We start from the raw sequence: 12,111 nt of genomic DNA, 5'->3' as shown, positions 1-12,111 counted from the left end.
AGGAATGGAATGAGCTGCCGGAGGAGGTAGTTGAGGAGGTTTTATAACAGCATTCAAAAGACATTTAGACAGGTACATGGATAGGATAGGTTTAGAGGGATATGGGCCAAATGTAGGCAGGTGGGACACGTTGGTCAGAATGGACATGTTGGGCCGTAGGGCTAGTTTCCGTGCTGCATGATACCATGACGTAAGGATAAAAACATTCTCCCATGGTGAACTGGAGTCTCATCCAGCGGCCTACTTTGTTTTGGAGTGTGAAGGGATTGCCCTGGTGTCTCTACTGCAGTGCAGTGAGAGAGGTTGATGCACCTGGTGCAGGTACAGGCTCTGAGTTGGCAAAGCGCACCTGTATGGGGCTACCCCTTACAGGGAACTGATTCTGGATGATCAGCCATGATCGTATTAAATAGCGGCGCTGGCTCGAACGGGCCGAATGAAGTGAGGAAAAACTTTTTTCTCACAGAGAGTTGTGAATCGGTGGAGGCCAATTCTCTGGATGCTTTCAAGAGAGAGTTAGATAGGGCTCTTAAAGATAGCGGGGTCAAGGGATATGGGGAGAAGGCAGGAACGGGGTACTGATTGCGGATGATCAGCCACGATCATAATGAATGGCGGTGCTGGCTTGAAGGGCCAAATGGCCTCCTTCTGCACCTATTTTCTATGTATCTACGTATTGTTCCACTGGCCATAATTAGGAGATATTAGGGTACATCCTAATGGGATTGGACAGGCTAGATGCAGGAAAAATGCTCCCGATGTTTGGGGGAGTCCAGAACCAGGGGTCACACAGTTTAAGAATAAGGGGTAGGCCATTTAGGACTGGAATGAGGGAAAACATTTTCACCCAGAGAGTTGTGAATCTGTTGAATTCTCTGCCACAGAAGGCAATGGAGGCTAATTCACTGGATGTTTTCAAGAGAGAGTTAGATACTCTTTGGGCTAACGGAATCAAGGGGTGTGGGGAGAAAGCAGGAACGGGGTACTGATTTTGGATGTACACAAAAAAGCTGGAGAAACTCAGCGGGTGCAGCAGCATCTATGGAGCGAAGGAAATAGGTAACGTTTCGGCCCGAAACGTTACCTATTTCCTTCGCTCCATAGATGCTGCTGCACCCGCTGAGTTTCTCCAGCTTTTTTGTGTACCTTCGATTCTCCAGCATCTGCAGTTCCTTCTTAAATACTGATTGTGGATGTTCAGCCATGATCATATTGGCTCGAAGGGCCGAATGGCCTGCTCCCGCACCCATTTTCTATGTTTCTATGTATTGTTCCACTGACTGTGTGCGAACATGGCCTCAGGAAGCAATCTCTGAAGGATTGATGGTCCGTTTTGCAGGGACAACATGACTCAGACATAGCGGCTGCTGTCGGAGAGACCATCGATCACAGCTCACACACACTAGCAAGCTGGAGAGTCAAAGTGAAATCAGACAGACTCGTGCAGCCAGGACCACAAATCCCTCACTGCCAATCCCCAGCATGAAGATGGTGTCTCCTAATATGGTTGGGACAATGAACGAGGAGCGTTTCGTTTAGTTTCGAGATACGGCGCGGAAACCGGCCCTTCGGCCCACCGAGTCACGGGGGGACGTACAAACTAAGTACAGACAGCGCCCGTAGCCAGGATCGGGGTCTCTGGACTGTCAGGCACGACTCTAAACTAAGTTGACAGACAGCGCCCATAGCCAGAATGATGGGAACAGTGTTGGGTCTCTGGAGCTGGTGTTGGAGAGAGTCAGAGGAGGCATAGCGACTCTAGGTGCTGCTGCATTCGGCACTTCGTGCCTGCCCATTGATCATGGCGGCACAACTGGGCCTGTACCCGCTGGTCCCCTTTAGAAGGCCACATGAATTCTGTGCACTTTGCGAATGTTATTGTGGAGCAGTGTTGGGCCCCATATCTGAGGAAGGATGTGCTGGTGTTGGAGAGAGTCCAGAGGAGGATCACTGACCATTGATCATAGACCAGGCTATAGACAATCGACTATTGATCATAGACATCGACCATTGGCCAGTGGTCATTGACCCTTCGACCATCGATCATTGACCAGTGATCATTGACCATCACTGACCTGCTCACAAAGCGTTCCCACCAGCGACTCCAGGTCCTGCTTCTCGTGAAGGACCAACTGGCGTTCCTCGAACTCTTGCTCCAGCTGCATCTCCAACTGTCGGAGCTGTGACAGGGGAAAAGTTTAGCCCCAGGTCAGAGTGCGGAGAGTGGTGGTGACGTTCCCCCGGTGCCACACACCAGCCCGACGGTGATCGCTCCCTTGTTCCAATCATCTGGCCAAGCATTCAATCGCACCACCTTTTACCTGCTGCCCGCTCACTCCGCAAGAACGTAGGCTGCTGGAGGACTGGAGCGGGTTTATGCTGGAGGACTGGAGGATGAACTAAACGGCCTGCAGGGTGGAAGCTTGGAAGCCGTTGAGCTCGGCCTCGGAGACGGAGAGCCATGGAGGAGGGAGCTGCCGGTGACTATGGACGTGAGGAATGGGACCGGTAGGAGGGGGTGTTGCCTCAAGGTCGGTTGCAGGAGCCCCCCCACCCCCTTCCCCCCCCCCCCCCCCCTTCCCCCCCCCCCCCACCACCCCCCCGGAGGCTGGAGACTGGAGAATGGGGTTTGGAGGGAGAGATAGATCAGCCACGATTGAATGGTGGAGTAGACTCGATGGGCCGAATGGCCTAATTCTGCTCCTATCACTGGTGAGCGTGAACAAGTTATTTACTGGCTGTGAAGCAAGTTGGGACATCCTGGTGGGGGATGTAAAGGGCGCTAGGGAAAGGCAAATCTTTGTTGGTTCCTACCCTTCTCTGGCAGGTTCTGCGGACGTCTTCCAGCTCCTCCTCCTTGTCTTCCAGCTCCTTGGAGTGAATCTGCTCCATCCTGGCCAGCTCCACTTCGCAACGGAGGAGTGTCTGAAACGGGGGGAGGACGAAGAGGAGAGAGAGGATGTGAGAGTGAGAGGGAGGGAGAGGGAGAGGAGAGAGAGAGTGTGAGTGAGAGTGTGAGAGGGAGGGAGAGGGAGAGGGGAGAGAGGGGAGAGAGAGGGAGAGGGGAGAGGGGAGAGGGGAGGGGGGGGAGGGAGAGGGAGAGGGAGAGGGAGAGGGAGAGGGGGAGGGGAGGGAGAGGGAGAGGGAGAGGGAGAGGGAGAGGGAGAGGGAGAGGGAGAGGGAGAGGGGGAGGGGGAGAGGGAGAGGGAGAGGGAGAGGGAGACATTTACCAAGCCAATTAACCTACATCTTTGGAGAGTGGGTGGAAACGGAAGATCTCGGAGAAAACCCACGCAGGTCACGGGGGGAACGTACAAACTCCGTACAGACAGCACCCATAGTCGGTATCAAACCCGGGTCTCCGGCGCTGCATTCGCTGTAAGGCAGCTACTCTACCGTTGCGCCACCGTGACCGGCAGATACATTGATGCTGTGTCTATTGATACAGCTCGGAAACAGGCCCTTCGGCCCACCGAGTCCACGCCAACCAGCAATACCCGCACACTAACACGATCCTACACACCGTACACTTCGCTATCTCTCCTTTCCCTCTCCCCCGACTCCCAGTCTGACGAAGGGTCGCGACCCGAAACGTTGCCTATTCCTTCTCACCATAGATGCTGCCTCACCTGCTGAGTTTCTCCAGCATTTTTGTCTACCTTCGATTTTCTCAGCATCTGCAGTTCTTTCTTACCCTTTCTTACCCTTTCGTTAGGGGCACAAAACCCTTCCCCCTTAAACAGAGTCGAACCGGGCACCTAGATGGAGAAACGAATGATGAACCTAGTATAATTTTTTTTTGTGTACAGCAGATAGAGGAACATGAAGGTATTGGTTCGGCAACTTGAGCGCCCAGGAATGGAAGAGACTACAAGAAGTAGTAAACACCACCCAGTCCATCATCGGCTCTGACCTCCCTACCATCGAGGGGATCTATCACAGTCGCTGCCTCAAAAAGGCTGCCAGCATCATCAAGGACCCACACCATCCTGGCCACACACTCATCTCCCCGCTCCCTTCAGGTAGAAGGTACAGGAGACTGAAGGCTGCAACATCCAGGTTCAGGAATAGCTACTTCCCCACAGCCATCAGGCTATTAAACTCAACTGAAACAAAACTCTGAACATTCATAGCCCATTATCTGTTTGTTTGCACGTTCTCTGTTTTGTTTATTCATGTGTGTATATGGGGTGGGAGATTGCAACCTTCACGTGGTCCCGCCCTGTTTCGACGAATGCAATCAACCTAGCTGCACAACCAAATAAGATAAAATAGAACAAGTTGTCCTACAACTTTAGGCTGTGTACACCATACGCATGAAGAAGATGTGTGTATATATTTATATAATGGTATATGGACACACTGATCTGTTCTGTATTCATGCCGTCTATATTCTGTTGTGCTGAAGCAAAGCAAGAATTTCATTGTCCTATCAGGGACACATGACAATAAACTCCCTTGAATCTTGAATCTCACACAGAACCCATTGAACAAGCCTCCACATTAACGCCATTAGTTGGGATTAAACCCCTGGGAACTGAAGGCAAATTACTGATGTCGTCAGGAGATTGTTTCGGCAATAAAGGGCAGAGGGCGGCAGTAATATCCATCCATCTAATGCGAAGGAAGCTATTTGTGATGTCCCACCTGCATCTATGGCGGAGGCTTCATTATTCGCGGCGTTTATTAATGATCCAGATAACACAAAGGACACCACGATTCCAAGAATGTAATTAGAAAATGATCGATGGCGGAGGGTGAAGTAATGTTGGAGACGCCTAATTACAAAAAGGCATTGACGGATTACGTTAAATGTGTAACAATGTGGCAGCAAGCATCCATTACAGTGCAGTCATCCATTAAGACCAAACGGGAGATTGATCCAAGTATTGGTGGCGCTCACAGCCTTGCGGCGCTCACAGCGGCCAGAGACCCGGGTTCGATCCTGGCCACGGGTGCTGGGCTGCACGATCTCCCCGTCACCTGCGTGGGTTTTCTCCGAGAACTTCGGTTTCCTCCCACCCTCCAAAGACGTGCAGGTTTGTAGGTTAATTGGCTTGGTGCAAATGTAAAAAAAAAGAAAAAATTGTCTCGAGTGTAGGTGTGGGATAGAATTAGTGAGCGGGGATCGCTGGTCGGTGCGGACTCAATGGGCCGAAGGGCCTTTTTGCGCGCTGTATCTACAAAGTAAGCAAAATTTAAAAAAACGAGACTAATAAGTTAAAAGAGGCCCTTTAGCCCACTGGGTCCACACCGACCAGCGATCGCCCAGTCACTAGTTCTATTCGACGCATTAGGGACAATTTACAGTGGCCAATTAACCTGAGAATAATTATAACCTGAGGAAACGGGAGATCTCCGCGAAAACCCGCGCAAAAACAGACCCTTCGGCCCGTCAAGACCGCACTGTCCTACACACATGGGACAATTTCCAATTTTACCAAAGCCAACTAACGTACAAACCCGTACGTCTTTGGAGTGTGGGAGGAAACCCGAGCACCTGGAGAAAAATCACGCAGGTCACGGGGAAACGTACAAACTCCGTACAGACAGCACCCGTGGTCAGAATCGAACCCAGGTCTCTGGCGCTGTGAGGCAGCAACTCTACCTGTGCCGCCCTGTTTCTGATCCTGGCTAACCTGCTCCAGTTGTTCGATGGTCCCCACTCGCTCGTTGATCTCTTTGCTCTGTTCCTGCGTCGAGGCCTCGAGTTGGCGCAGCTGCTTCTTGATCTGCGCCACCGTCTCCTTGCTCTGAGGCTCGCGGGACGTGAGATCGCGCAGTTCGACTCTCAGCTCCTCAATCTGCCGATTCAGCGCCTTGGCTTCAGATTCTTTCGCCTGTCAGAAAACGGGGCGCAGAGAGAAACGCACAGTCACGTCTTTGGTGACGTCAACATCACCCTGCAGTGCTCGGACATCGGAGCCAAAACCACCACCAAACCAAGTCAAGAATCAACAGTAGCAAATGCAGTCTCAAGAATGGTCTCGACCCGAAACGTCACCCATTCCTCCTACCCTGAGATGATGCCCGTGCCTGCTGAGTTACTCCAGCATTTTGTGTCCATCAAGGAACTGCAGATGCTGGTACACAAAAAAAGACACAAAGTGCTGGAGGAACTCAGCAGGTCAGGAGGGGACATCTCTGGATAACATGGATAGGCGATGTTTCGGGTTGGGATGATCAGTCTGTGGAAGTTTCTTAATGCAAAATTCACCTATCCATGGTCTCCAGAGATGCTTCATATCCTGGCTGAGTTACTTCAGCACTGTGAGTGTTTTTGTTTCCCCCAAGAGTCAAGAGTGTTTAATTGTCACAGTTAGGAATAATAACCTGCAAACATGTACGTCTTTGGAGTGTGGGAGGAAACTGGAGCACCCGGAGAAAACCCACGCAGGTCACGGGAAGGAGCGTACAAACTCCGTACAGACTGCACCCGTAGTCAGGATCGAACCCGGGTCTCTGGCGCTGTGAGGCAGCAACTCTACCGCAGCTGCACTGTGCCGCCCTTTGTTCGGCACGGACATTGTGGGCCGAAGGGCCTGTTTCCTGTGCTGCCCTGTTCTATATTCTACTTGAGATGCGAACAGTCAAAAATGATGTGCAAGTATAAGCTACAGACTGAGGGGAATCGTGGACAGTGGATTTACCATCTGCGCTCATAGGAACATCTTCATCAACACTATAGGTGCAGGAGTAGGCCATTCGGCCCTTCGAGCCAGCACCGCCATTCACTGTGATCATGGCTGATCATCCACAAGCAGTACCCCGTTCCTGCCTTCTCCCCATGTCCCCTGACTCCGCTATCTTTTCTTTCAAAATCTTTTAATTGTTTTTTTTCCACAAAAAAAAACAAAATTAAAACATAAAAAAAACAGCAAAACGAATAATGCTAAACATAACTATGATACATAGGGATCAGGATTACATTAATAACAGGTATAACCTAAATATGAGTCCAGTGTCAAAATACACAATGAATATAGATCTCCCGGTCTCTATGTAAATATAGTTAAATCTTTAAAAGGAAACTTATAAATGTTTAAAAAAAAAAGCACAAAGATAAAAAGACAAAAAGAAAAGATGTTGTATGAAAATGTTCAATAAATTTTCCCTTCCGCTATGTTTAAGAGCCCTATCTAGTTCTCTCTTGAAAGTATCCAGAGAACCGGCCTCCACCGCCCTCTGAGGCAGCGAATTCCACAGACTCACCACTCTCTGTGTGAAAAAGTGTTTCCTCGTCTCTGTTCTAAATGGCTTAGCCCTTATTCTTATAAATAGGGAGTTAAAGGTTAAAATAACCTCAGCGCTCAGCGTGTAGGAAAACTGCACTTCACCTGCAGGTCCTGCTGTGCCCGATAAAGTCCGGCCCTCAATGCTTGGCTTTCCAATGACACCTTGTCGCGAAGGGTCTTCTCGAAAGCTGACTTCCCCAGCGCCTGAGCCAGCTCCATATCAAACCTGCCCAACGACAATCAAAACAGAAATGGAGTGAACTTCCGAGCCGACTTTCGAAAACCACGAGAGTCAAAAGTGTTTCATCATCGCTTGCACCGAAACGGAACAATGATTCTTCCTTGCAGCCGCACGACAGTTGTGTAAACACATTACTCGAAGGATAAAACCCAGTGGCTCCCGCGCTGTATCTCTCTAAACTAAACCTCTCCCTGTAGCTCAGGCCCTCGAGTCATGGCGACATCCTTGTAAATTACAAGCCAGACAGGTCCAAGTAGCTTCTCTTTTTTTTTTTTTTTTTTTTTTTTTTTTTTTTAATCAAAAAATTTATTAAATTATTAAAAAATAATATTTACACTCCAATAAAACAAGCCAGAGCCCACCACCATAATACAATACAAACATATATCCATTGTAAACTATTCTACAATTATGATACAATCCTTATTGAGGATACATTCTATATCCTGCAGAGCCCAGTGGTTGCGGAACTCCCTCAGGGTGTCCGTAGACAGGGCGTATTCCCTTTCTAACCTCACCCAGGCACGGACGTATTCCCGGAAAAGGAGCAGGCAGCCGGCTCGGGTAGAGCCCTCCACCGTCTGGCGCCTTGACTCGCGGATGGCCAGCTTGGCCAGGCCCAGGAGCAACCCAACCAGGACATCTTCAGCCCCAAACCCCTCTCCCCAAGTGGCTACAATTTGGAGCCTGAACCAACCTTTTCTGTTTCTTCTCCAGCTCGTGGTTGCGGCTTTGTTGACCTTCCATCAACACTTTGGTGTCTTCCAAATCCGTGGAGAGTCGCTTCCCTTTTCTCCGGAGCTGCTGGGCCTCCCGCTTGGCACTGTCGAAACATCCCTGGAGATCTGAAAGCTGGGAATAAACAAAAGCAGGAAAAGCAGCCTGTTTAGTTTCTCAGGTAGATCAAAATGCTGGAGAAACTCAGCAGGGTGAGGCAGCATCTATGGAGCGAAGGAAATAGGAGACGTTTTGGGTCGGGCCCCTTCCTCAGACTGATGTTGGGGTGGTGGGGGCGGGGAAAAGAAAGGAAGAGGCGGAGACAGTGGGGTTGTGGGGGAGCTGGGAAGGGGAGGGGAAGGAGGGAGAAAGCAGGGACTACCTGAAATTGGAGATGTCAATGTTCATACCCGCTGGGGTGTAAACTACCCAAGCGGAATATGAGGTGCTGCTCCTCCAATTTACGGTGGGAATCACTCTAACAGTGGAAGAGGCCCAGGACAGAAAGGTCGGATTGGGAATGGGAGGGGGAGTTGAAGTGCTGGGCCACCGGGAGATCAGGTCCTTCCGCTGTTGGACATGGGGGGGGGGGACGGTAGGGTGGGGGCGCCCCTCAATAATAAGGGAAGGTATCCCACGCCAGGGGGCCACATGAGTAGCACGGGTGGGGGACAGATTTGTGAAATTTGAGAAATGTATATAAACTGCATTGAACAATTTGGATTGTGTGAAAATGTCGGATGAATTCTTCGCACGGATCATGTAATGCATGTATTTATCACCTGAATAAAGTCTATTTTGAAATAAAAAGAACTGAGCGGAGGTGTTGGGCAAAGCGATCGCCAATCCTGCGTTTGGTCTCACTGATGTAATCGTGTATTTTAGGTACAGCAATGGAAACCGTCCCTTCGGCCCAACGAGCCCATGCCAACCATCGATCACCCGTTCACATTAGTTCTCAATCCACCCATTAAAAGTCGTTTCACCAGTTCCATGGTTCGCAAAGACGTATCCCTCCTGGGATCACACCACCCCCAGCCAACAATCAGTCTATCAGGGAATCTCCGGGCCTGGGCTCATTTGTTGCCGGCCCCTGAAATGCCCTGGTCTTTTCTTGCTTCCAATTCCTTGCCCCCACAAACCCCCCAGAATAAGTGTGAAGAAGGGTCCTGACCCAAAACATCACCTATCCATGCTCTCCAGAGACCCGCTGAGTTTAGACGTTAGAGATACAGTGCAGAAACAGGCCCTTCGGCCTACCTAGACCGCGCCGACCAGCGATCTCCGTAAACCAGCACTTTCCCACACACACTGGGGACAATTCACAATTTACAGAAGCCAATTAACCTACAAACCCGCACGTCTTTGGTGTGTGGGAGGAAACCGGAGCGCCCGGAGAAAACCCACGCTGGGTCACGGGGAGAACGTGCAAACTCCGCACAGACAGTGCTCGTAGTCGGGATCGAAGCCGGGTCTCTGGCGCTCCCAGGCAGCAACTCTACCGCTGCACCACCGTGCCACCCTGCGCGTGTTTCCGTGCGGTATCTCTAGGCTAAAACAGGGAAACGTTGGAGCGTTCCCAATTGAAAAACGCACTTCCTTACCTTTTGTTCCAGTTCCTTCCGGATCTGCAGCTCTGACTCTATCCTCTCCTCAAACGTGTGAATCCGTTTCTTGAGGAACTCCATTTCCATCTGCGTGCAGTCATACTGCATTTTCCATTCTTCCTCTAAGACACAGCAAGACATAAAATTGTCAGAATGCAAATAGCGAATGGGTAATGCGAGGAAAAATGTGACACCGTGGCACAGAGGGGAGAGCTGCCGCCTCACAGCGCCAGAGACCCCAGGTTCGATCCTGACCACGGGTTCGTGTCTGTACGGAGTTTGCACGTTCTCCCCGTGACCTACGTGGGTTTTCTCCTGGTGTCCCGGTTTCGTCCCACACTCCAAAGACATGCGGGTTTGTAGGCCGATTGTCCCTGGTACGTAGATAGCGGATGCAAAAGCAGAGTAACGCTGAATTTAAGACTTTAGAGATACAGCGTGGAATCAGGCCCTTCTGCGCCGACCAGCGATCCCCTGTACGCTAACGTTCTCCTGCGCACACCAGGGATGATTTACAATTTATGATTTACAGAAGCCAATTAACCTACAAATATTGTTGGTGTTTGGGATGTGGGAGGAAACCGGAGCACCCGGAGAAAACCCACGTGGTCACAGAGAGGGTGTGCAGACAAGCGCCCGTAGTCAGGATCATGGTCGGGTCTCTGGCGCTGTAAGTCAGCAACTCTACCGCTGCGCCACCGCGACCCACACACCTAGTGTGAGATTTGTAGGTTAATGGGCCTCTATAAATTGCCACTAGGGTGTAGGGAGTGGATGATCAATTGGAAAAACATAGAATTCGTATGATCGATGCATAACGTGGACTCGGTGGGCTGAAGGGCCTGTTTCCACGCTGTACTCTAATCTAATCTAATTTGAAAGAATGGATCGACTGGCAGTATATTCGCTAGAATTTAGAAAGATGAGATGGGATCTGATAGAAACATGTAAAATTCTTGTGGGATTGGGCAGGCTAGATGCAGGAAAAATGGTCCCCATGTTGGGGGGAGTCCAGAACCAGGGGTCACACAGTTTAAGAATAAGGGGTCGGCCATTTCGGACTGAGATGAGGGAAAACTTTTTCACCCAGAGATTTGTGAATCTGTGGAATTTTCTGCCACAGAAGGCAGTGGAGGCCGATTCACTGGATGTATTCAAGAGAGAGTTAGATATAGCTCTTAGGGCTAATGGAATCAAGGGATATGGGGAGAAAGCAGGAACGGAGTACTGATTGTGGATGATCAGCCATGGCATTTTGTTCGGCATGGACTTGTAGGGCCGAGATGGCCTGTTTCCGTGCTGTAATTGTTATATGTTATATGTTATATGTTATATATGATCATATTGAATGACGGTGCTGGCTCGAAGGGCAAAATGGCCTCTACTCCTGCACCTATTGTCTATGTTTCTATGTCAAAGTGACCTTGAAGACTGGCCTATCCGCACCTCAGTGGTGCGTTACCAAATTAGATTTGCAGAAGGCACCTGCCAGCCAGATGTTTTATTAATAAAACAGTACTGGTGACCGATGCAGGGGAATCAGAATCAGTTTGTTTCGTGGTTCTGCATATGAACACGCTGTAACATCTGATATCCCGCCAGTTTCCGGCTAACATTAACACGGTGGTGTCATGGTGGCGCAGCGGTAGAGTTGCTGCCTTACTGCGCTTGCAGCGCCGGAGACCCGGGTTCCATCCCGACTACGGGTGCTTAACTGTACGGAGTTTGTACGTTTTCCCCCGTGACCACGTAGGTTTTCTCTGAGATCTTCGGTGTCCTCCCACACGCCAGAGACGTGCAGGTTTGTAGGTTAATCGGCTTGGCGTAATTGTAAATTATCCTGCGTGTGTGTAGGCTTGTGTTAAAGTGCGGGGATCGCTGGTCGGCACGGACTCGGTGGGCCGAAGGGCTTGTTTACGCGATGTATCTCTGAACTAAACTAAACACCTCTCCCCGTGTGTTCACACCCATCCCTCTGCTCCTTCACCTCATAAGGTCATAAGTGATAGGAGCAGAATTAGGCCATTCGGCCCGTCCAGGCTACTCCATTCACGACTACTGCCATTCAATCATGGCAGATCTATCTCTCCCTCCAAACCCCTTTCACCTGCGTTCTCCCCATAACCCCTGACACCTGGGCTCATCAAGAATCTATCTATCTATTTATCTATCTGCGCCTTAAAAATATCCGCTGACTTGGCCTCCACAGCGTTCTGTGGCAACGAATTCCACAGATTCACCACCCTCTGGAAAAGAAAATCAATTCTTTTCACAAAAGAAAACACAGAGTGCTGGAGTGACACAGCAGGCC

The 12,111-nt window shown here is 50.2% G+C and overlaps 1 protein-coding gene across 1 annotated transcript in view; it reads right to left on the bottom strand.

The window, feature by feature from the left end:
- Positions 1 to 12,111, bottom strand: part of LOC129709196 (unconventional myosin-XVIIIb-like) — a 157,749-nt gene that overhangs the window by 48,868 nt on the left and 96,770 nt on the right. Inside the window, exons 27-32 of the mRNA XM_055655387.1 lie at positions 9,798 to 9,922; positions 8,174 to 8,328; positions 7,338 to 7,461; positions 5,640 to 5,840; positions 2,815 to 2,925; positions 2,076 to 2,180 (exon numbers count right to left, since the gene is read on the bottom strand). Of these exons, the coding sequence (XP_055511362.1) occupies positions 2,076 to 2,180; positions 2,815 to 2,925; positions 5,640 to 5,840; positions 7,338 to 7,461; positions 8,174 to 8,328; positions 9,798 to 9,922 (821 nt within the window). The remainder of the gene's footprint in view (positions 1 to 2,075; positions 2,181 to 2,814; positions 2,926 to 5,639; positions 5,841 to 7,337; positions 7,462 to 8,173; positions 8,329 to 9,797; positions 9,923 to 12,111) is intronic.

The sequence above is a fragment of the Leucoraja erinacea genome, chromosome 25 (genome assembly GCF_028641065.1).
Source record: "Leucoraja erinacea ecotype New England chromosome 25, Leri_hhj_1, whole genome shotgun sequence".
Classification (NCBI taxonomy): Eukaryota; Metazoa; Chordata; class Chondrichthyes; order Rajiformes; family Rajidae; genus Leucoraja; species Leucoraja erinaceus.
This window is presented reverse-complemented; position numbering and strand designations above follow the sequence as displayed.